The sequence below is a fragment of the Artemia sp. Qi Xiang Cuo genome, chromosome 8 (assembly GCF_049724085.1).
Source record: "Artemia sp. Qi Xiang Cuo chromosome 8, ASM4972408v1, whole genome shotgun sequence".
In the NCBI taxonomy this organism is placed as follows: domain Eukaryota; kingdom Metazoa; phylum Arthropoda; class Branchiopoda; order Anostraca; family Artemiidae; genus Artemia; species Artemia sp. Qi Xiang Cuo.
The window spans coordinates 68,947,941-68,972,453 of NC_142801.1; the positions used below are offsets into that span (position 1 = coordinate 68,947,941).

General features: G+C 35.0%; 1 protein-coding gene across 1 annotated transcript in view; it reads right to left on the minus strand.

Annotated features, from left to right (window-relative positions):
• LOC148949748 (uncharacterized) overlaps positions 1-24,513 on the minus strand; it is a 107,451-nt gene that overhangs the window by 46,461 nt on the left and 36,477 nt on the right. The window contains exons 3-5 of the mRNA XM_089092776.1: positions 13,658-13,858; positions 10,359-10,624; positions 883-1,125 (exon numbers count right to left, since the gene is read on the minus strand). Coding sequence (XP_088948902.1) covers positions 883-1,125; positions 10,359-10,624; positions 13,658-13,858 — 710 coding nt within the window. The remainder of the gene's footprint in view (positions 1-882; positions 1,126-10,358; positions 10,625-13,657; positions 13,859-24,513) is intronic.

The window sequence follows — 24,513 nt, forward strand, 5'->3', positions numbered from 1 at the left end:
AGTGACGTGCGGCCAGGGTTAACGTCGTTTAATCGAGCTTAAATTTCGGCTATCTCATTATCTGAAAAGGGAACCGTTTTGTGTTGTTAAGAGAAACAAAATTCCAACATTTATTTTTTGCGGTCATCCTACTGTGCATTTATGATGTTTTGGTGGCAAGAGGCAGTAAACAAAAATAACTATAGTAAAAAATCAGCTAAAAATAGTACCAAACAAGTGACTTTCCTTTAAGTTACAGTTGTCTTTGAAAATCAGCTGATTGTTAATATTTGAACTGTTGCAGAAGAAAAGTATTGATTAATTTGACTAATTACAAACGTTTTAACGTGGTAAAACCGACGGAAAACTGGCCAGAAAACTCGATAATTTTGAAACAAACAAAATAATTTTTTTGCAAATCATGCTTTTCAGATAAGAATACACTTCAAAGAGGTCCGAGGTATAAACAGTTGTTTTATGTCCTTGGTGTTCAAATGTGTCTAATCCATTTTATGTTTTTAATTTAGAATATAGAGGAGAATATTTTCTGAAAACGTCTCTATTGTATGTACTAGCTACTAATATAACTGGCGGCATCAGCTTCTTGATAAGAAAATATTATATATAATATAAGAAATTATTTATATAAATTTTTGTAAAATAAAAAACATATAATATTATATATAATAAAATAAAATATATAATAAAATAATGAAATATATAATATACTGTAATATAATATACAATATAAAAATACAAACAACTTATATAAAATATAAGGAACATTATATATAAAATATAAAAAAAAGAAAAAAAAACCTGTTGCTTGTTCCTTATGCATGCGCTACCCCACACCTCGCTATTGATAAGAAAAAATAAAAAAAATAACAATCTGTAACTGACCTAGGACTTTCTGCCAAAAAAGAACACTCCATAGATCCCTGGCGAATTGTTTGACTTTCCCCAAGAAATAAATCTCTTCTTATGCTTTCAAATGGGCCATCAACTGGCAAAAAGTTCTTGAAAATCATTTGAATTTCTTCATTTTCATTCAGCTGTGAATCTGCTAAAATCTGAATTCTTGTCTCCGTATCAGTGAGAAAAACCCCAAGGATTGGTGAATTGGTTTTGCCAGACTCTCCAAAACTGAAAATAAATTTATTTCCTTTGTCTAGAAAAGAGCAAAAAAGAAAAGAATTTTTTTAAAAAATAAATTGCAGTGCTGCAATCAGTAAATTTGTATTTTTAATGGGAGTTAAAAGCAGCATTATAGGGGCTACTATAAATTCTTACTGTATTTATATGATTTGTTAAATTTTGGAAGTTTTTTTTCCAAGATAAATCCATATTTTCTACATGAGTGCCAATTTTATGGCAAAAACAATAAATATAAAACATAATATTATCATTACTGCGTAACTTGCCATCGGACAAGCTATAATGGAATAAAGTGCCTTAGAAAAAGATCAGCCTGATATATTCATAGTGGATTTGTTTTTGTGCTACAATTTTAAAGAAAAACACAAGTGGTATATAGCCCCACCTTTTTTAAGACAAGATAAGATTTTTTCAAATGACCATTACAAGCCCAGAAGAGCCGAACTCGTATTTAAGAGTTACGAAGATGGCTTTCGAAGAGCCGAATTCACATTTGAAGAGCCAATATATAAAGTCGATTTTGCATTTGAAGAGCCGATACAAAGAGCAGAATTTGCATTTGAAGAGTCAATACAAAGAGCTGAATTCGCATTTGAAGAGCCAATACAAAGAGTCGAATTCACATTTGAAGAGCCAATACAATGCGCTGAACTTGAATTTGAAGAGCTAATACAAAGAGCCGAATTCGCATTTGAAGAGCTAATACAAAGAGCTGAATTCATATTTTAAGAGCCATAACAAAGAGCCGAATTCGCATTTGAAGAGCCATTACAAAGAGCTGAATTCGCATTTCAGAGTAAAAAATAGTAAAAAAACATATGATAAGATTGGCCAAAAACGAAAAAGAGACAAATGCATAAGTAACCCTGCCAAAAAGATAAAGAGATGAATACTGGTAGAATTTATAAGAAAATAAAATCAATTAATAAAAAACACAAAGAAGCGATAAATGAGCAAAATGGTATAAATAATAAGGGACAGGGTATTTATCAATTTCTTGGGAAATGTAGGGGACGAAGTCTTTTTATATCTTGAAGTGAGGCAGCAAGTGGGGGACAAGATACATATAGACTGAAAAAATGGCACAAGGCGAATCGAATCAGGATGAGGAGCATCTTTCAGGAAGAATTTTTACCGTGTGAGAATTTAGTATTGAATTTGTTTTAAGAATAGAAAAAACAGCGTTTCCGACCTTACTTTTTTTAGAATCAGGGAGTTTAGGATCTTACCCTCTAAAATTATTTGCAGGGCAGTTTCTTGGAATGATTCAGTTTTATCTGAACCTACACCGGAAATGGCAGGGTGCCAAACTGAAACAGCATTTTCGAGGGGAGACTTAGCAAAGGAGATATAAATCCTTAAAAAAAGAAGGAAGGATTCTAAATTTGTTCAGTGGCTTGAAAACATATAGAAGCATTAGCTTCGTGGATGAACATGAACATCCCATCTTAATTTTGACGTAGAAATTTCAAAGAAGATACTGAAACTTGGGATAGGATCCACAGATAGGGTTAATAAGCAGGGGCGATGAATGAAGAAAACTTATTGTTACTACGATAGAAGGGTTGAATCTCATGTCTAAGATCAATTTGTCCCTTTGCAATGTCGTCGGAGATTTTTATAGGGTTACTCATTAATTTTCGTAGCTACATTTTATGATCCTTAGTTCATTAACCTATTTTAATTTGTCAGAAAATTCCTTAGCAAGGTTACTAAATATATCTAAAAAAAGGGGGGCCTAGGAGAGTTCCTTGAGGTACTCCACTGCAGACAGGGAGGGAACTAGAATAACAATTAATATATTTGTCTACTTGAAATGTATTTGCTCGGAAAGAGGAAACCAGTCTCACGCAAAGGAAAGTCAATATTGAGCCCAATGACAAGTTTACCAACTAATATATATTAACAAGGTCATAATTAACAAGGTAAATTTAGCCTATTGTACTGGATCCTGATAAATGGATAATTCTTTTGTTAATAGATAAGTGACGCTCAAAACGTACTGAAATTACCGTAAACAATCAAGCCAAACTTAAAAAGTAATAGAAGCTACCACAAACAGGAGAAGGGCTAAGAAACCCCTATACCAGAGGGGTAATTGTAGGGGAGTCAGTGAGGGCCGTTGCTACAGGCGGCATGCGAAAGGGGTGGAGGCAAGCACTGCAATATTTAAATGATTTTAGGTTATATTTTGCGGTCGCAACAGCGCTATTGTACTGTATCCTGACAAATGGATAATTCTTTTGTTAATAGATAAGTGAAGCCCAAAACGTACTGAAATTACCGTAAACAATCAAGCCAAACTTAAAAAGTAATAGAAGCTACCACAAACAGGAGAAGGGCTAAGAAAACCCTATACCAGAGGGGTAATTGTAGGGGAGTAAGTGAGGGCCGTTGCTACAGGCGGCATGCGAAAGGGGTCGAGGCAACCACTGCAATATTTAAATGATTTTAGGTTATATTTTGCGGTCGCAACACTGAGGTGCGTTAGCGTCGACAGGCTCCGGGTGATAATCAGATGAATAAGCAGAAAATGACTCACAAAACGTAGGCCAATTTAATGTAATCATAGTGCGTACGCGGTCATCCTATGTCGTTGAAATTTTTACGTAAAATAAAGTTATAATATTTGTTCTTTTATAGCACTTCTCCAACGAAATATAAAAAGAGAAAAGAAAGTGGAGCAAATAATAGGGAAAAGGAGCAAAGGAGGAGGATGCCAAAAAGAATAAATGAGCTATACTGGAGTTTATGAAACTTTCGTAGATTTCAGAGTGTGTGCCAGCTTTGCGAGAATCTCCACCGAAGTCTTCAGCTGTGAGTTCTTTAGAGACTGTTTGAATAAAAGAATGTTAAATAAAACAAATAGCCAATACCGACAACTTCTCTGCTGTGATTGCCAGAATTCCAACATCGAAAGATGCTAAATTTGAAAAATACTAGGAAATGGTATAAAAGTATAGATTAAAGCACAAGGTTGCTATAGATACAGAGAAGCTCTGAAGTTGTTCAACAGATAAATACTCTGTTGAATACTCTCTGAAAAGTTGACGGTGTTATACACGGTTCAGTCAGACATAGACTCTATGAAATCAAAGGTAGTTACGACAACACGGAGAAGGCTGACGAAAAATGGGTTTTACCGGACATTGCCAAACGATGAAAAAGTTTGTGTTGTTGGATAGCACATTCTCCTTCGAAAGCTCCATTGTTTCTTATTCGAAAATGCTATTTTTACTTATATTATGCAGTTTCGTATATACTATATATACATATTTATATTATATAGTTTATACTATATGGTTTTTATATTATACATTTATTATATTACACGGTTTAAACTGTTCTGGTTTTGTGAGATGGTTCTGGTTCATAATGGCGTCAGGGTAGACCTTCTGTGAGTTTGCCTAATCAGAGCCATGAGTACAAACAGCACTGCAGGGTGACCTTGAGGAGTGGCACAGCTCGAAGAAATTACAGCCTAGTAAACGATACGGCATTTGCATTGGATTCTGTTTGAGTCATAACTCTTCTGGGTTTTGTTTATTTTGGTGGGCTTTTTGGGCTGAAAAACCTGTTCCTAGCTAAGTTACCTATTATGTTCTGTGTCCCCATAGTAGTATAATGTTTGTAAGCATGAATGTGTAATTAGTCGGAGGTAATAAGCTTGAAATTTCTTGTGCCTGACGTAGACTCTTTTTCATAAAAGAGCATCACCAGGTGTGAAAAAACATGTAATGACCAAGATGGGTCAAGAATTGCAAAAAGCGCCCATTCACTTGAGTTCTCAGGGAATTTATGCTGTCCGGCTCTAAGCCGGCTTTATGTATATTTCAAAATATATTAATCCCTGATTTGTACTGAGGGCCCACTGGCCTCAGGCCAAAAAAATTCGATTTTTCCTAAGGCCTAAACAATTTCAGTTGATTTAAGTAATATGAAAATTATGATTTTGAAGGTTACAATGTTAAAAACAACTACCGTATTGACATTTTGACTGACAAATTCAGATGTTTCGAATTAGACTTATTAGGAGTTTCAGAAAGTTATCTCCCTGACGCAGGAAACATAAAATTCGATGATATAGAATGTATTTACTCAGACAGGAAGAAGAGGCTGCATGCAGATGTTTCTAAGTAGACTTGTTAGGAGTTCCAAGAAACTTATCTCCCAGACGCAGGAAACATGAAATTCGGTGACATAGAATGTATTTACTCAGACAGGAAGAAGAGGTTGCATACAGATGTTTCGAAGTAGACTTATTAGGAGTTCCAAAAACTTATCTCCATGACGCAGGAAATATGAAATTTGGTGATATAGAATGTATTTACTCAGACAGGAAGAAAAAGCTGCATGCAGATGCTTCGAAATAGACTTATTAGGAATCCCAGAAACTTATCTCTCAGACGTAGAAAACATAAAATTTGGTGATATAGAATGCAATTACTCCGGCAGGAAGAATAGGCTGCATACAGTTGTTTCTAAGTAGACTTGTTAAGAGTTCCAAGAAGCTTATCTCCCAGGCGCAGGAAACATAATATTCGGTGATATAGAATGTATTTACTCCAGCACGAAGAAGAGGCTACATACAAATGTTTCTAAGCTGACTTATTAGGAGTTCTATGAAACGTATCTCCCAGACGCAGGACACATTAAATTTGGTGACATAGAATGTATTTACTCAGACAGGAAGAAGACCCTGCATACAGATTGTTCGAAGTAGACTTGTTAGTAGTTCTAGAAATTTATCTCCATGACGCAGGAAACATGAAATTCGGTGATATAGAATTTGTTTACTCAGACAGGAAGAAGAAGCTGCATACAGATGTTTTGAAGCAGACTTATTAGGAGTTCCAGAAATTTATCTCCCAGACGTAGGAAACATGAAATTCGGCGATATAGAATGTATTTACTCAGAGAGGAAGAAGAGGCGGCATACAGGTGTTCGAAGTAGACTTATTGGGAATTCCAGAAACTTATCTCCCAGATACAGGAAATATGAAATTCGGTGATATAGAGCTCGGACAGAAATAAGGGGTTGCATATAGATATTTCGAAGTAGACTTGTTAAGAGTTCCAGAAACTTATCTCCCAGACGCAGGAGACATAATATTCGGTGATATGGAATATATTTACTCAGACAGGAAGAATAAGCTGCATGCGGATGTTTCAAAGTAGACTTATTAGGAATTCCTGAAACTTATCTCCCAGACGTAGGAAACATGAAATTCGGTGATATAGAATGTACTTACTCCGGCAGGCAGAAGAGGCTGTATACATATGTTTCTAACTAGACTTGTTAGGAGTTCCAAGTATCTTATCTCCAAGACGCAGGAAATATGAAATTTGGTGATATAGAATGTATTTACTCAGACAGGAAGAAGAGGCTGCATACAGAGGTTTCGAAGTAGACTTGTTAGTAGTTCCAGAAACTTATCTCGATGACGCAGGAAACATAAAATTCGGTGATATAGAATGTGTTTGCTCATACAGGAAGAAGAGGCTGCATACAGATGTTTTGAAGTAGACTCGTTAATAGTTCCAGCAACTGATCTCCATGACGCAGGAAACATGAACTTTGGTGATATAGGGCTCAGAGAGAAAGAAGAGTTTGCATACAGATATTTCGAAGTAGACTTGTTAAGAGTTCCAGAAACTTGTTTCCCAGACGCAGGAGACATAATATTTGGTGATATAGAATGTATTTACTCAGACAGGAAGAAAAAGCTGCATACAGATATTTCGAATCAGACTTATTAGGTGTTCCAGAAACTTATCTCCCAGCCGTAGGAAACAGGAAATTCGGTGATATAGAATTATTTACTCCGGCAGGATGAAGAGGCTGCATAAGATGTTTCTAAGTAGACTTATTAGGAGTTCCAGAAACGTATCTCCCAGGCACAGGACACATGGAATTCAGTGATATAGAATGTATTTACTCAGACAGGAAGCAGAGGCTGCATACAAATTTTTCTAAGTAGACTTATTAGGAGTTCCAGAAACTTATCTCCCAGACGCAGGAAATATGAAATTCGGTGATATAGCATGTATTACTCAGACAGGAAGAATAGACTGCATACAGACGTTTCGAAATAGAATTGTTAGGGGTTTCAGAAACTTATCTACCAGACGTAGGAAACCTGAAATTTGGCGATATAGAATGCATTTACTTAGACAGGAATTATAGGCTGCATAGGCAGGGAGTAGGACTCATGATGAATAAGGAAACTTCCAAGTATTTCTTAGGCTAGGAAGGTATTATTCAAGAATTATATTTGCTAATTTAAGACCAAAAGGTGCAAGGTATCAGTTATAGTAGTATATGCCTCTGTAGAACCGACTAAAGAGATACTAGTGACTCAGATGAATTTCATTTACAGTACAGGAGCAAATAGACAGGGTCCCATGTAGAAATATGGAAATGAGTAGAACTTTGGAAATGTGTTTTATTCGGAGATTTTAACGCCCAGGTCGGTAGAAATAGGAACAGATGATATCCTAGCATAGGTAAATTTGGTATAGGAAAAGAAAACAGTAATGGCAACAGACTGCTACAATTTCAAAGGTATAATAACCTGGTTATAATCAATTTGGTCACAAAATGAAGCGTAAGCTAATACGGTGACCTATTGATGGTTTAACGGCCAACTTTATTGATTGTGTTATTATAAATCGAAGACTGGCAGGATTGATACAAGATACTAGGGCACATAGGAGTGCTGTAATTGATGTTAAAAGTAAAGGATACCATCTAGAAGTGTCTAGAGTTAATATAAAATGAAATTCAGGATGGGAAGTTAGGCTACTTTTCGGAAATTTAAGACAATGAGAGGAACCAGGATAAGAATTTGAGAGGAATTTTCCAGGAACAGTTGAATATGAAATTAAAGAGTTAAAAATTTGATAATGTAGAAGATGGATGTTATGAGTGATTGGAATAGATTGCATAGTAGTTTCAGTGGATAGAAACTATCACGAAATTACCAGAAACTGCCCATTAGAATAAAGAGAAATGTAAGAGAAGGAATTGACGTATGCTAAAGAAGGCGTGAAATACAGGCTATGGAAAAAATTGCCAAGGATCTAGAAGATGCATCAAAATGGCAGAATAATGAGATATTGCATTGGCATGATAAGTAGTTAAAAGGAAGTAGTCAGTCTTGACCTAGTCGAGTTGAGATAAAAAGTGATAGTGGAAATCTAATAATGATAAGAAAAATGTTAAAGAGAGATGGGTGGAAAATTTGAGAATCACAGGAGGATTTATTTTTTGAATCACAGAAGGATTTATTTTGCAAAGAAGAATTAGATACATTACTAAAAGGGTAAAAAAATAATAAGGCCTCAGGTACTGATAGTGTTGTTAATGAGTTTTTTAAAGACGGAGGTTGCGAATTTTGAATGAAATTATTGAAGATACTGAAAAAGGTTTTTGAAAAAGGGAAAGTACCTAGCGATTTTAGGAAAACTCAATAAAAGCCTTTATAAGAAAGGTGATAAGAGTAACTGTGGTTATTATAGGAGCAAATTACGCAATATGATGATAGTTGTAGACTTTTTGGTGCTGTAGATAAAACTATAAAAGAAGAATTGTGTGGTATTAAGAAGAGGAGAGGATGCGTCAACCAAATTATCATTCTTAATTTAATAATTGAGAAATGACTGATTTATCAGACCCCTTGAACCCACAGTTTTATAGCTTACAAACAAGCGTTTGCTTCAGCGTGTAGAGAGCTTTGGTGCCGGTTGTATTCTTGTATAGTATACCAGGTAAATACATCAAATTGATCAGTGCCATCTGCAAAAACAATATTGCTGCGGTTTAGGTGGGAAATGTAAAAGGTATCAGGTTTCGTATTGAATTAGGTGTTAAGAAGGATCGTACTATATCTCCATTTACATGGATCAGTTTGATGGACTTTGCCGTAAGGAATACGGCAAAGGCTATAAGAGAGTATGGAAGCAAATGGGAAGTTAAAACTCTCCTAGACGTAGATCATGCAGATGTTTAGTGTCCTAGATAAATATTTTTTTTAGCAAAATGGATGCATTTTTGGAGGTTTTGAGAGCTGGGGATGCAAGCATAGGCTTAAAAGTTTATGTTTAGAATAGATTAGAACAGAAAATTAAAGATTGGAATAGTCAAGGCCCAGGGTGTTTTTTCAAAGTTGAAGAAAATTTGAAAGAATAGGAAGATAAACCTGAGAACCATGTGGTGATGACAGTGGTCAAGCATGGTTCTGAAGCCTGAGCGCTTTGGAAGACGGAGAGGGATCTTTGAGATGTGTTCCAGTGGAATTGTTTATGGATAGTTTTGGGTATTCGTTTGACTGACTATTTTGTATAGGCACGCGGGTTAAAACAAGAGAGACGCATTAGCAGAATGCATGGGAAACATATCGTTTAAACCTAATACCTCTAATTCCTAATTTTCTTGTTTTCTGTTCCTTCCTAATATCGTAGCAATTGCAAATACAAACTGGCATCTGTGGAAAGGAAAATTCAGTCTTAAACACTGTTAAAAGAAACACTTCTTATCAAAAAAGGACAAACGGCCCCTAGCCCCTCCTAAAGCACTAAGAGTGAAATATAAAGATCAACCCAAGATAAAGTACCATTATTAATAATCTTAATGTAATATATTACTAAAGTGTAACTCTCACCAAAAGTGACTTTCCTAAGATTACAAATACCGACTTTTCGTCATTGAAGTCCAATAAAAGAAAAAAAAAATCAAGAAAGAAAAAGAGAATATAAAATGAAAAAATACTGACTCTGATAAGCTGTCCGAGAATGTGGTTATATCCCAATTTCTAGGGCTATAATGAAAAAAGGTTGAAATACATTTTGTGGATAGAGGATGACAGATTGCCAAAGTTTGTCCTTTTCGGCTATCACTCTCGAGCAAAACCAAAAACAGGTCGTCCCCGAATGGAGTGGAGAAAGGTTGAAAGGAAGGATTTGAAGGAAATTGGAACTTCCAAGGTAGGGGCAAAGAGGGAAGTCACCTGAGGTCAGTAATCATAGTAGTAGTAGTAGTAAAAGTAGTAGTAGTGGACACTAGGCCTTTCCAGAGAATTCCCAAAGTACAAGGTATTGGGAAGTTGAGGCTGATTTGACGTTTAAAGCCTTTAAAAATCCTCGCAAAAATACTAATTTCCTCCTGATCATCTTAATGGCCCTCTCCAGAAAAAGAATAAACTATAAAATAAAGATCTTACCTACTTAATGTACCTGGAGCCACGCCTTCTTCTTCTATTTCAAACGCTATAATATCTTTGATTTTTTGACCAGCTGGAATAGTGATATTGACAGAATTAAAGCCAAAATAGACCTCAGAATCTGAGCGTGTTACTCCAAGGTTGACCTTTCCACTAGATGACTGAGAGACGATTGATTGGCCTTCCATACCACTGCTTTTTAATAATTCGTCCCCCATAGATTTGATAGCTGTGGTTGAACTCCCCAAGTTTCTTAACCTTTCCTCCTTAATTAGAAAAAATGCAGATTTCTTAGAAAAAAATCTCTTAAAATCGTAGGGGAAATAGAGATGTCCCTTTACAACAGAACATTCAATATTATAAATGACACCGTTAATATTTTCTGTTCGAACAAATTATTAATCTAATCTATCTATTATTTATTAATGATTGAAGACTTAAAAATTAGAATTTTAAATTAGAAAAATTGGAATTGTTCTTCTGTTTTCTCAATTGTAAATGCAAATAAAATGCAATCAATTGTGAATGAGTATGAATGAAATCTATAAGTAATAGACATAATAATCTGACTATTTTAACAGATAAGGTGGATACCTACACAGCCATATATCTAAAAAATTAGGAAATTTTTTTTCTTATCAAAAAATGCATATGTAGTTATGCCATTTATGCTAGCAGCGAGTGTTAATTAAAAAAAAGGGTGAAAAACCAGGATAACTGAGCTTAAAACATGGCACTGAGGATGGCACTAAAAATGGCACACACCTTAGGTGTGTTTGTCCTGGGAAATCAATAGATAGTTAATGCTTGGATTTTGTATGACAAAAAGTGTTGTCAATCTTTACCAAACAGTTTTGCTCATTTATTTTCACGATTCGACTTGGCAAAACCGACAAAAAGTGACACTACACTAATACTTGATAATTGCGAAAGAACTAACAGAAAAATCTTCAGGTAGGAATAGACCTAAGGCAGATTCAGGAAGTAAATATTTTATTATTTGGATATTCTTGGTACTTTCATAGAGACAGTCATGAAAATAAACTAAAAAGCCTAAATTTTTGGTCTTCACATCAGGACAACCCTATTAACAAAATATAATAGAACAAACAGTTTAAGTATCCCAGAAAATAGAATTAAAAGATTAAAAACTCTATATAATGTATTAAATGTAATTATTCGGTGAGGGAAAAAAGCTGTTTTTCTACTTTAGTAATATATATGTAAAAAAAGGAGAGAGAAAAACAAAGAAAGCCATATTTGGTAGACTTTTTAGTTTAACATTGTTGTGATGTAAGTATTTTTTTTTTTTAAGAATAAACCCAGTTATGTTATTATTCTTAGAAGGTCTGATTAAACCAAATTACCATTCAAGGCGGCAGATGGTCCAAGTTCTTTCTCTCGAAGCGAGAGCCGAGCTCTTGCGCAAGTAAAACGATGGCCCATTCACAAGGGCTGGAGCCTCTAGCTGCCAACCGTAATGAGCACAGTACGGAAGGTAGTCCATCAATGAACTATCAATTGATGAAAGCCTTTCTAGCTTTCTAACTTATATAAAAAAAAATGAGTAAAACAACACTATAAGAACTTATTCAAGGTCTTTTTGTTCAGTTTAACACTGCTAACACTGTTCACTTCTTTTCAATACGATTATTCAAGCCCTATGGACTGTTTTAAAGAGGATTCTGACGAATTTAGAAAGTTTTAGGTTAAAAGAATTACATAAATATTCTGTTCCTAAGCTTGACGTATGGTCTCTCACTTGCAAGTTAGTCAAGAATAGAAATTTTAAAGAAATTTTTAGCCGCTTGATAGATTCAAATTGGAGGTTGCGAATAAAAACTAGTCAAACAGTTCGTGGTAAAGAACTGTAAGTAAGGAGTGATTTGGCTCAATATTACCCGAAACTCTTGAAAACAAAATCATGATATCAATAGGTATATTAAAAGAATTAACTTTTATCCTCATTCAAAATATACACACTACGAGCCTAAGAAATTTGTCTGATTTCCGAAAAAGGGGGGAAAGATCCAAAAAAAGTCAAGGAATCTTAATGAATATCGCACCATCTGAGTCATTATATCAAAGAACACTACTACAGAGGTTTCAAGCTCCCATCTACGAAAGTGTCAAACTTTGTCCTTTTTTTGCCAGAAGAAAGATCACAAATGCGTGTTTATTTTTATTTTTAAGGTTTTCCAGGGGTGATCGAATCAAACCATTGGTCCTATAATATCGGAAGAGGACTCATTCGAACTGAAATTGAAATCTATGGTTCCCTCTTTAAGTGACCAAAAACATTGAAGGGTAACTAGACCCATCCCCCGCCCCTTTTTCCCAAAGTCGTCCGATCAAAATTTTGATATAACTAATGCGTGAGATGGAGGGGGATCCATGGAGGGGGAGATGGATTTCAGGGTGTTATTTCAAAAACGATTGGAAATTAAATAAAAACAAGTTTTTTCAACTTAAAGCAAGGAGCAACATTAAAACTTAAAACAGAGAGAAATTATTCTGTATTTTGAGGGAGTCCTGAGTGGCTGAAGTCTCTAGCTGTCAACCGTAACAAGAGATATTCGTAGAGGGAGGCAAAAAAGCCGATGAAGCGTGGTTTTTTCAAATTCATAGTATGATATACCTGATTAGCTATGTCTGAACATATCGGGTAGAAAATATCCCGTTATGTAGAAATTCCCGCACAGTCTTGACTTCTATTCGGCAAATGTTTTAAAATCAAGCTTTCTAATTGGCTAGCCTTTGCTAAATTCCAAAAAACTAAACATAACTTTAAGTTCGGTGCTGGCTCTAGCTAGCTCTAGAATTTGTATAAATCTTGTTATAAACTAAATTTCCTCTTAAATGAACTTTTATATTCACTTCTGATGCTCATCTGAAAACACTGTAAAGGGGATTTCGCATGCGATTCTAGTGAAAGTCCAAATTGCAAGGCCTATTGCTTTTGACATATTTAAGCACAAATCAAGATGAGCTTTAGTGGCGGGCAGTTTTTGATCATGATCCCAGGTAGTACTCATGATCTTATGTAGGGGGTGTCAATTCATGGAAATGGAAGAAAACAAGAATTTCTTAAAATGAAGGTTCAGAAACAATGTATTTTTTTTTAAATATAAAGGTGAGGGGCCGTTATTGTTCTTTTTCAACTTTCTAATACATAATTCTATAATAAGTTATTTATTAAATTCTACGGGAATATCCCCCCCCCCCGTTTGGAGCCCTGGGTCTGTGCTGGTTGCAAGGAGTACTGCTTTATTTTCAGAGTTCTTAAGAAAGTATCAAACCTCAGATAGTGACTGATTGCTCTTTGTTAGTATGTATTCGACAGACGAAAGAGCAAATTCAGTAGGTACTTCATCACCTTCCTCACCATTCAGTGCCATATTGAAGCAGACAAGTAGCTTGTTTAGTATTTCTTCAACTTCATGCTGTAGAAAAAATCCATTCTGAAGGTTTGTTGTTAAGTCTTCAAGTGCTTGTAGTCCCTTAAAAACACAATTAGACTAAACTTTCGACACTCTTCTATGAAAATAAATATATCCATAAAAAGTATAATATAGATATATAACAAAGATTTAAAATTAAAACTGTTTAGATAGATAGATAGATATGTTTCTCACAAAAGCCCCATGGTAAAGAGAAAGAAAAAAAGAACACGGCATTGGACTTAACAGTTCCTACCGGCGGTGCTGATCTCCGTTTCTTGGCCCTTCAGCCAGGAGGGTGCAATGGGGAGTTGGGGGTCACAAAAGCCCCATGGGCCATGGATATTACTAATACAACAAAACACATAAGACATAATAAGTTCAAACACATTTGAAAATAACACTACTATAGAAAACCCTCCCTATGTGTCATCCCCACACCCACAAAATTTCCCAAATTTTAATATCCACTTTGCAACTACTTCCTATTCTATTTTCTAAAAAACTTCTATGCATGACATCCTTATCTTACCTTAGTTCCCCCACTACCTCTAGAGGCACAAAGGGCGTCGGTGAGTAGCCTCGAATCTTCCCTCATTAAAGCCGCTGCATATATGTCTTCCCACTCTGGGATGAGACATGTCTGGAGGGCTCTTCTGTCACGTTCATATGTCCTACGGATCGTGTTTTTTGGTCTTCGTCGGCGACGAGTGCCTTCCGGTTGCCAGTGGAGGAGCAGTTTTGGAAGTCTGTGATCTGGCATACGGAGGATGTGTCCAAGGTATCACCATCTACGTTGTCGTACAACTTTTGCAATATCTGGATGGCCTGTGCGGGTACGAATTTCGTCATTGATGACATGGTCTCTCCAACTTATTCTAAGGATTCGGCGAAGACAGTTATTCTCGAATGCGGTAAGGCGTTTCTCCTGTTCCGCGGTTAGCTTAAGGCATTCCATAGCGTGACTCAGGACAGACAGTACATTGCTCTGGAACAACCTGAGTTTCAACTTCAACGAGTATACGGTGAATTTCCAGATTGGTACAAGTCTCTGAAATGATGTTTGGCCAAAGCTGTCCTAGCACGCAATTCTTTTTCAGAGTCGCCTCTGGAAGTGACTGTACTCCCTAAGTAATTGAAGCCTGTCGCCTATTCTATGTCCCCTCCTCCTAGTTGGATTCTCACGGATGAACTATTTGTAGACATAGCTTTTGTATTTGGGGCGTTGATGTGTAGTCTGAATTGTTCAGCTTTCTCTGCAAGTTTGTTCAGGGATTCCTGAAGGTTGGGTTTGACGGCTTCTATGAGCCCAACAACGTCGGCGAAGTTGACGCCCAAAAGAAGTTTACCTGCAATATGGATTCCATGCCCATTTATCTGTCTAAAGATGTAATCTACAACTAGGACCAAGAGGAGAGGTGACAGGACATAGCCCTGCTTGACCCCAGTCATCACCTTGAAGCCTTGAAGCATTTGTTTTCGTCCGATGTTTTAACCCAGCATTCTGTAACTTCGTATAATGCATGATATTCCTCCCAAAAATTTCCCTTCTAAGTACGTTCAGTTCTTCACAATAACACATAAATTTTTCTAAATCTTCAGACTCCCAGCACATCGGACAAGTGAAGGGACTACTCCGTATCTTAACCCTCCCTAAATACTTTCTTCCCCCCCCCTAAATGGCATAAAATTTCCTTTTAGTGATAAAACCCATTTTAATGTATTATTTTGAAGCTCAAATTTTTTATATATTTCTTTTCCCCAGGCTTCTTTAATTTTTCTACATATTCCAAGGAATGCTGACTAGATCCTGTCTTCTTGACAAACCTGGATCTCTTGATCTTGTGATACTTTTTCCACAGCTTGTGCAATTATTCCTGTATCCACCCCTGGTCCAATGCCATCCTTCCACCAGCCTGATAGCCCACAATTGTTTAGTATACTCTTAATTTGCACAGGCCAAAAATCTTTTCATTTATCCCATAACATTTCGTTGAAGGAATTTTTTTAAAGCTTTCAATGAAATTTTAACCGACAATCTGGCATAGCAGTAATTTTTTCACAAAAACCTACCATGCGTACTAACCGTTTATTGCTTAAGCTAAAAATACCCAGGTCACCCTTTATAACAATGCTATTAAAATTTTTGTCTAACCCTATTAATCTTTTAAAATAATGTAGCTGTATCCTCTCCATTTCCACTCCCCTTTCGTGTTTCCATATCCCTGCCCCATGTTGTATAGCAGATTCTCTTTTACTTACAAAAATGCGCTTTTGTAGCTTGATATCCTTTGCCCCTATATCCTTAATGCAACTCTTTAAGAACATACCAGTTAAACTTTTACCTTTACTTGACATTAGAGCTAAGTTTCTTGTCCCTTACCATTTGAAACAAGTCTACAGCCTAGGTAACCACACTCCTTCACTACTTTTAAAACACCACTCCCGTAACTTAGATTTTATTCATATGTCTTCGCTTCCCTTGCAAAAACCATTACTGCTGACTTCTCTAGATTTAAAACCAGTCTCTTTTCCTTAAAATACTTTTCTACACTCTCTAATGCATTTTGCAGATTCTCTCTACTATTCGCCAATGCAGCTATATCATCGGAGCACAAAAGTGTGGACAATTTTTTTTTTTTTATCAAATAATTGCAATTCACTTACTTTCCTTTTCCTTAAATAGCTTTCAATGTCATTAATATACAACGAAAGTAACTTCGGTGACAAAGTACAATCTTTTTTTACTCCTAACCTGCTAAATATTTCCCTCGATGTTTCCTTACCAACCCGCACTACAAACTTTACCGTCAAATACATTTGTATGAAAATTCACACAAACTGACGTGGTAATCCTAAGTTAATCAAACAATGCATAAGAATTTCAGTATTTACACTTTCGAAAGCACCTTTTAAGTCCAAAAAGGCCACAAACAACTTATCCTCTTTTTTCCTGGTATATTTTCTAATTGGACTGGTTAAAATAAAAATTTGATCTATAATACTATAATTTTCGTGAATTCCTGCTTGTATTTCGATAAAAAATCGAAATACAAGCGCATACAACAGCATAAAGATGATATTGTCAAAGCTTTAAATTCTAATATTTCCACTGTTTCATCTGATTCTGCATTAGGCAGCCATATTTTTGAAAATCCTAACCACAATATACTTTTTGATGAATCCGCCCTTATTAGCAATGACCTGGGCATAAAGCAGGCAGTCCAAGACTCAAATGAAAATCAGACTTAAGATTAATAATAATATTTCCTTGAATAGGGACTTGGGGGAATATACACTAAATACTCTATACACAGATTTAATTAAAAATGATCTTACAAAATATTTAAAAAAAACCGATAGACATTAACACAGAACCGGTCACAAAAAGACCTTTGAGGTTAGCTGCCAAAAAAGGTGGATTCGCAATAAGAACGTGTTTTTAATTTATTTTTCATTCATTTCATTGAATCGCCTTGTTTTTACCATACTTTTTATCAGTCCTGGTTGAACTTCACAGAATTAAGGACGTTAGGACCGCTTTGAAAAATATCTCACTTTTTTGATTTTATTGGTCGAATGTTGTTGTGAGTCTTTTTTCTTTCATATATTTTTGTCTTGCTGAGGACGGCCCTTGGACATAGAGCCGAAATATTCATTCAAATTATCTCCACTGTCTTACAAAAAGATTTCCCTGTTGTTCTTCGTTCTTTTGTTGTTTGTATTTCGATAGCTTTCCGTGATTTTTCTAGCCACTTCTCTAATCCCAACACTTTTGCAAAAAGCTTGCTTACACCATTACCCAAACTGATCCATGCTATCCCCTTTTTTATATAACGGTATGGTGACAAATGTATTCCATTGCTCTGGCCATTGAGGGTTGTTGGATAATTAACGAAAATGTTATAGGGATGATTTGGATGACCCATACTCTTGCCCATTTCGATAGTTGCATTTGGGGTTTTAACAATTCATAGTCCTTTTGCTTCATCGGCCTGTCTATAATTTCTTCCTCAAACATGTCCCCGCTTCTTAAATCTCCATCATATATGCAGCTCCTGATTTCTTCCAATTCCTTATTTTCTAAGTAATCCGGCCATCTTGTTGCCTCGATTGCACCTTTTCTTCGTTTGTATTCCCAGTTGATTATTTTACAAGCTTCCAAAACTCTTTTGATTCATTCTTTCTCAAGACTAACCTTAGGCTTTCAGCTTTTTCAATCTCAAACCTCCTTTTTTTTGCCTGAATATAGATATTTTACATCATTCAACGAGCAACTTTGTATGTATTTATGTATTAATTAAAACAAAATTTTGTTTTAACAAAAGTAAAGATCGATGCTATGTCTTGAGCAGAAAAAAAAAACTAGCAGAAATTATATTGAAGATCGAACTATAAGTTAAAAGAAACGTATATTAAACTTAACAAATAATTAAAACCAAAAATAAACTTATTATATATCAAAAATAAAACTGAAATTCAACTCAACCTCAAAATAAACACAAATTACCAGATATATGAACTGGGAAGTCGTCCCTCTTGTACCCCAGTTATAGTGCGAGTGTTATTCGTGCTTTACTGAAATCAAAATAAGATTTTTTGTGAGATAAAGACTCAAGGCCGTATCCAGAGTGATGGGTGTTACCGGGCTTCAGCCCTCCCTCTTGCCCAGGGTTCAAATTCTACTTGTGAAAAAGCTGCAAGAATGCATATAATTATTGATGCATACAATTTAACAGCAAGAAATGGGCGGTTTATGGAGCCAGTAGCTCACATCATTTCTTGGTTTCCCTGGGTAAGATTTGAAAAAAGATCAGAAATTAAACAAGAAAACTAGTTTTTTCATCCCAAACTAAGAAGCAACATAAAAACTTAAAACGAACAGAATTTATTACGTATATGAGGAGGGCTGCTCCTTCCTTAACCCGTCACTCTTTGAGCTAAATTTTGATATACTGTCCCAGTTCCTTAAAATTGACTGATCAAAGAGAAACCCGAACAAATGAACAGGGTTTCAGGTAGAAAAACGGTGTATTTATTAGGAGATTTTAACGCACAGGTCGGTAAAAATAGGGATAGATGGTATCCTAGTCTAGGTGACTTTGGCGTAGGAGAAGAAAATATTAATGGCTACGGACTGCTGGTATTTTGAAGGTATAACAATGTAGTCATAACCAATACAGTATTTGGTCATAAAATGTCCCATAAGTTAACTTGGTATTCACACGATTGTAAGACAACTAACCTTATTGATTTTGTTATTGCAAACCAAAGGCTGGCCGAATCAATGAAGATACTAGGGTATATAGGAGTACTGCTATTGATGTTAAAAGTATATTAATAAAAAAAACATTTTGCACAAAATAAGTTTTTCAAAAAAAGTAAAAAACTCCATTAAACCAAAAATGAAAAAAAAAAATAGAATCAAATAATCTACCAATTATACAACTACCACAAATTAGTATCAATAAATAAATGAAACCTAATCTAAAACAAACAGGAATTAAAACAAGTCGAACTCAAAACAAGCAGAAATTAATCTGAGTAGGGTTCTAAACCCTAGGCTTTCTAAAAGCTAGAAAATAATTTGTACTTTACTGAAAATAATTCAAATGAGTTTACTGAAAAAATGTGCATTGTCAGTTTAATATACATATGCTGATATTTATTCCTTAAAATCTTAATTAATTTTTTATATCGTAAAGTTCACTTAAAAGAATTAAAAATCACATTTTTCAGGTCAGAAGACTTAGTTTAATTTCCTTGGTACTTCAATTACTTTTCTTCAAAGTGCAACAAGTTTGTCATCTCTGGTACGATAGATAGCATTGTGGCAGTTGCAATAGAGATGGACAATTAACAGTTCAAATAGGGATAAATCATTTTATTAGACAGTGAAAAACAATGTTAACAATTCTGGATTTTACGATCACATACACAGGTACCGTTCAACAGCAGATCTGCTCATTGGTACGTCTCTTGTTTGTATGTCATGAAAAGGCAGTGTGGTTTTCGAAAATACCTAAATAGTGATCAAAGTTTTTTCAGTTCTTCAATCTCTCCATATTGAACGGGGTGCTACCATTTGATTTACCCGTCACAAGCACTAAACATCATTTCGTCGACAAATAAAATCCGCCAGAACCAATAACCGTCAGAACGTCGACAGTCATAACATGGACACGTCAGGACATTGACAAAATCCGTCAGGACATCGACAAAAGAATTTATAAGCTTCTATAATAGTAATTAGTATATAATAGTTTAGAAACAAATTTTGGCTATATATTTGCACATCACGGGGGGTGGGGGTAAAGTATAGCATATATCAAATACGTAACCTTACCTAAACTATGTACTTTTTCCCCCCTAAACCCCAATAAACTAAAGTTTCTAAATTTTAGATGTAATGACGGATTTTGTCAATGTCCTGATGTGTTGATGTTATCACTGTCGATGTTCTGACGGGTAAAGCTTGTGACTATCGATGTTATGACTGTCGATGTCCTGACGGTTAGTGATTCTGACGAATTTTTTGTCAATGTTATGACGGATTTCGTCAATGTCCCAGTGGTAGTGGTCCTGACGTGTCGATGTCCTGACGCCTTCCCATATTGAACGATGAAGTAGCTAATACTTTTTAATATTGTTAACTATTTGAAAAGATAGGCAACGAAAAATATGTCGATGGTATCAGTCTTGGAATGGTGAGGCATAGTATACAAAGAGTGAACCAAGGAATGTACTTTTTGTTTCAGTCCGGCATGAATGTATAAATAACTGCGCGTGATTCGGTATAAGATATTCGATACAAGCATTTGATCCATTATAATGTCTCAAACTTTTACCCTATAAAAGATTATCTATTGCATTCTCCAAACTTTTGGTTGTTTTTCAGGAGCTCCGGTTTATCAAGGCCTACCAGGTTAAAACTAACTCCTACCCTTTAGCTAAAATAAAAAAAAACAAGTTTTTTAAACTGAAAGTAAGGAGCGACATTAACACTTAAAACAACCAGAAATTCTTCCGTATATGAAAGGGGCTGTCCCCTCCTCAACGCCTCGCTCATTACGCTAAATATTTTTATTGTTTTAAAAAATAAAGTTGTGAGAGCTAGTCAAACGTTAACGTAAAGAGCGAGTCGTTGAGGATGGGACAGCCCCTTTCATATATGAAATAATTTCTGTTTGTTTTAAGTTTTAATGTCACTCCTTACTTTCAGTTAAAAAAACTTGTTTTTTTATATTTAATTTCTGATCGTTTTTTATTTAATGCAGCTTTTATTTGCATAAAAAATTTACTTTTCTTTTGCTAAATGGATGTCTTTACAAATTAACTTACGTAACTAACTTCTATATTCGTATATTTTTCTTCTGGCAAAAAATACAAAGTTGCAGATTTTTGCAGATATGAGCTTAAAACCTATGTAATGGGGATTTCTGATACGCTGAATCTGACGGTGTGATTTTCATTAAAATTCTTTCATTTGTAGAGGATGTTTCCCCCCTCTTTAAAAAATCGGGTAAATTTTCTCAGGCTTGTAGCCTTTGATGAGTAATACTAAACTTAATAAAATTTATATATTTAGGATCAGCATTATAAACACATTCTTTTGATACATTTATTGACATCAAAATGCCGTTTTTAAAAGTTTCGATTACTATTGAGCCGTATCGCTTGTTTTTTTATTGTTTTTTTTATTACGTATATGTTATTACTTATATGAAGGTGTTCTCCCCTTAGTCAATACCACGCTCTTTACGTTAAAAGTTAACAAAAAAATTTGATTCACAAACCCCTGAATCACAAAGGCCGTTTAATTAGAATAGATAGCTTTTTTCAAATCACTAAAAAAAACTTTAGCTTAACGCGCGAGTTATGGCCTTGGGGGACAACCCCCTCAAATACGTTATAATTTCTGTTCGTTTTAAGTTCTAATATTCCTTCTTACATTTCAGTTGAAAAAACTTGTTTTTTTTATTTAATTTCTGATCGTTTTTTAAATAATGCTTGGAAATCCGCCACCTAAACTTACGTAGCCAACTTCTATACTCGTATATTTTTCTTCTGGCAAAAAATACAAAGTTGCAGATTTTTGCAGATATGAGCTTGAAACCTATGTAATACGGTTTTCTGATACGCTGAATCTGACGGTGTGATTTTCATTATAATTCTTTCACTTGTAGGGGATGTTTCCCCCCCTCTTTAAAAAATCGGGTAAATTTTCTCAGGCTCAAAGCCTTTGATGAGTAATACTAAAATTAATAAAATTATATATTTAGAATCAGCATTATAAACACATTCTTTTGATACATTTATTGACATCAAAATTCCGTTTTTAAAAGTCTCGATTACTATTGAGCCGTATCGCTTGTTTTTTTATTGTTTTTTTTTATTATTACGTATATGTTATTTAAATGCCGTTTTTAAAAGTTTCGATTACTATTGAGCCGTATCGCTTGTTTTTTTATTGTTTTTTTATTACGTATATGTTATTACGTATATGAAGGTGTTTCCCCCCTCTTTACAAAATCGAGTAAATTTTCTCAGGCTCAAAGCCTTTGATGAGTAATACTAAAATTAATAAAATTATATATTTAGAATCAGCATTATAAACACATTCTTTTGATACATTTATTGACATCAAAATTCCGTTTTTAAAAGTTTCGATTACTATTGAGCCGTATCGCTTGTTTTTTTATTGTTTTTTTTTATTACGTATATGTTATTACGTATATGAGGGGGTTCTCCCCTTAGTCAATACCACGCTCTTTACTTTAAAATTTAAAAAAAAATTTGATACACAAACCCATTAATAACAATGGCCGTTTAATTAGAATCTATAGCTCTTTTGAAAGCAATAAAAAAAAACTGTAGCGTAAAGAGCGTGGTTTTGACTTGGGGGAGAACCCCCTCACATACGTTATAATTTCTGTTCGTTTTAAATTCTAATATTCCTTCTTACATTTCAGTTGAAATGTAATTATTCCGTATATGAAAGGGGCTGTCCCCTCCTCAACGCCTCGCTCTTTACGCTAAAGTTTTTTATTGTTTTAAGAAATAAAGTTGTGAGACAGAGTCAAACTTTAGCGTAAAGAGCGAGGCGTTGAGGAGGGGACAGCCCCAAACCCCTGAATCACAAAGGCCGTTTAATTAGAATAGATAGCTCTTTTGAAAGCACTAAAAAAAACTGTAGCGTAAAGAGCGAGGTATTGACTTGGGGGAGAACCCCCTCACATACGTTATAATTTCTGTTCGTTTTATGTTCTAATATTCCTTCTTACATTTCAGTTGAAATATAATTATTCCGTATATGAAAGGGGCTGTCCCCTTCTCAACGCCTCGCTCTTTACGCTAAAGTTTTTTATTGTTTTAAAAAATAAAGCTGTGATACAGAGTCAAACTTTAGCGGAAAGAGTGAGGCGTTGAGGAGGGGACAGCCCCTTTCATATACGGAATATGTTCTGTTCGTTTTAAGTTTTAATGTCGCTCCTTACTTTCAGTTTAAAAAACTTGTTTTTTTTATTTAATTTCTGATCGTTTTTTAGTTATAGAAGCTTTTATTTGCATCAAAATTTTACTTTTCTTTTGCTAAATGGATGTTTTTACAAATTAACTTACGTAACTAAATTCTATATTCGTATATTTTTCTTCTGGCAAAAAATACAAAGTTGCAGATTTTTGCAGATATGAGCTTGAAACCTATGTAATAGGGTACGCTGAATTCTGACGGTGTGATTTTCATTAAAATTCTTTCACTTGTAGGGGATGTTTCCCCCCTCTTTAAAAAATCGAGTAAATTTTCTCAGGCTCGTAGTCTTTGATGAGTAATACTAAACTTAATAAAATTTATATATTTAGATTCAGCATTATAAACACATTCTTTTGATATATTTATTGACATCAAAATTCCGTTTTTAAAAGTTTCGATTACTATTGAGCCGGATCGCTTGTTTTTTTATTGTTTTTTTTATTACGTATATGTTATTACGTATATGAGGGGGTTCTCCCCTTAGTCAATACGACGCTCTTTACGTTAAAAGTTAAAAAAAATTCTTATTCACAAGCCCCTGAATCACAAAGGCCGTTTAATTAGAATAGATAGCTCTTTTGAAAGTACTAAAAAAAACTGTAGCTTAAAGAGCGAGGTATTGACTTGGGGGAGAACCCCCTCACATACGTTATAATTTCTGTTCGTTTTAAGTTCTAATATTCCTTCTTACATTTCAGTTGAAAAAACTTGTTTTTTTTATTTAATTTCTGATCGTTAGTAGAGATGCCTCAGAAGGTCCTGTCACGCACCCCTGCTGCCATCTACAACTTTTTTGCACCCCAAATAAGGGCATAGCCTTCCTAGGGAGAATGATTACGTAATGGGGTCAATGACCTCTTTTTCCAAGGTCGATTTATTTGATGTTTCTATGTGTAATAACTCCGGAACGAAGGTTGCACATGCGCATTGAATTCTAACGGGAACAATGTTATTGATCTTGGACTCGAGGGGGAAGTTAATTTCCTATATTTTTATTGCTTAATAAAAGTGTTTCAAAAAAAACAACAACGACCTTGACTTTCGCTGAGAGCGTGCACTTACAACAACAACAACCTCGACCGTGGAACACCTGTGCTGTCGACCTCAATTCACCTATCGTGAATCAATAATTCCCCTTAGAAACAACAAATTAATTTCCCCTTTCTTGACAGATCAATCAATC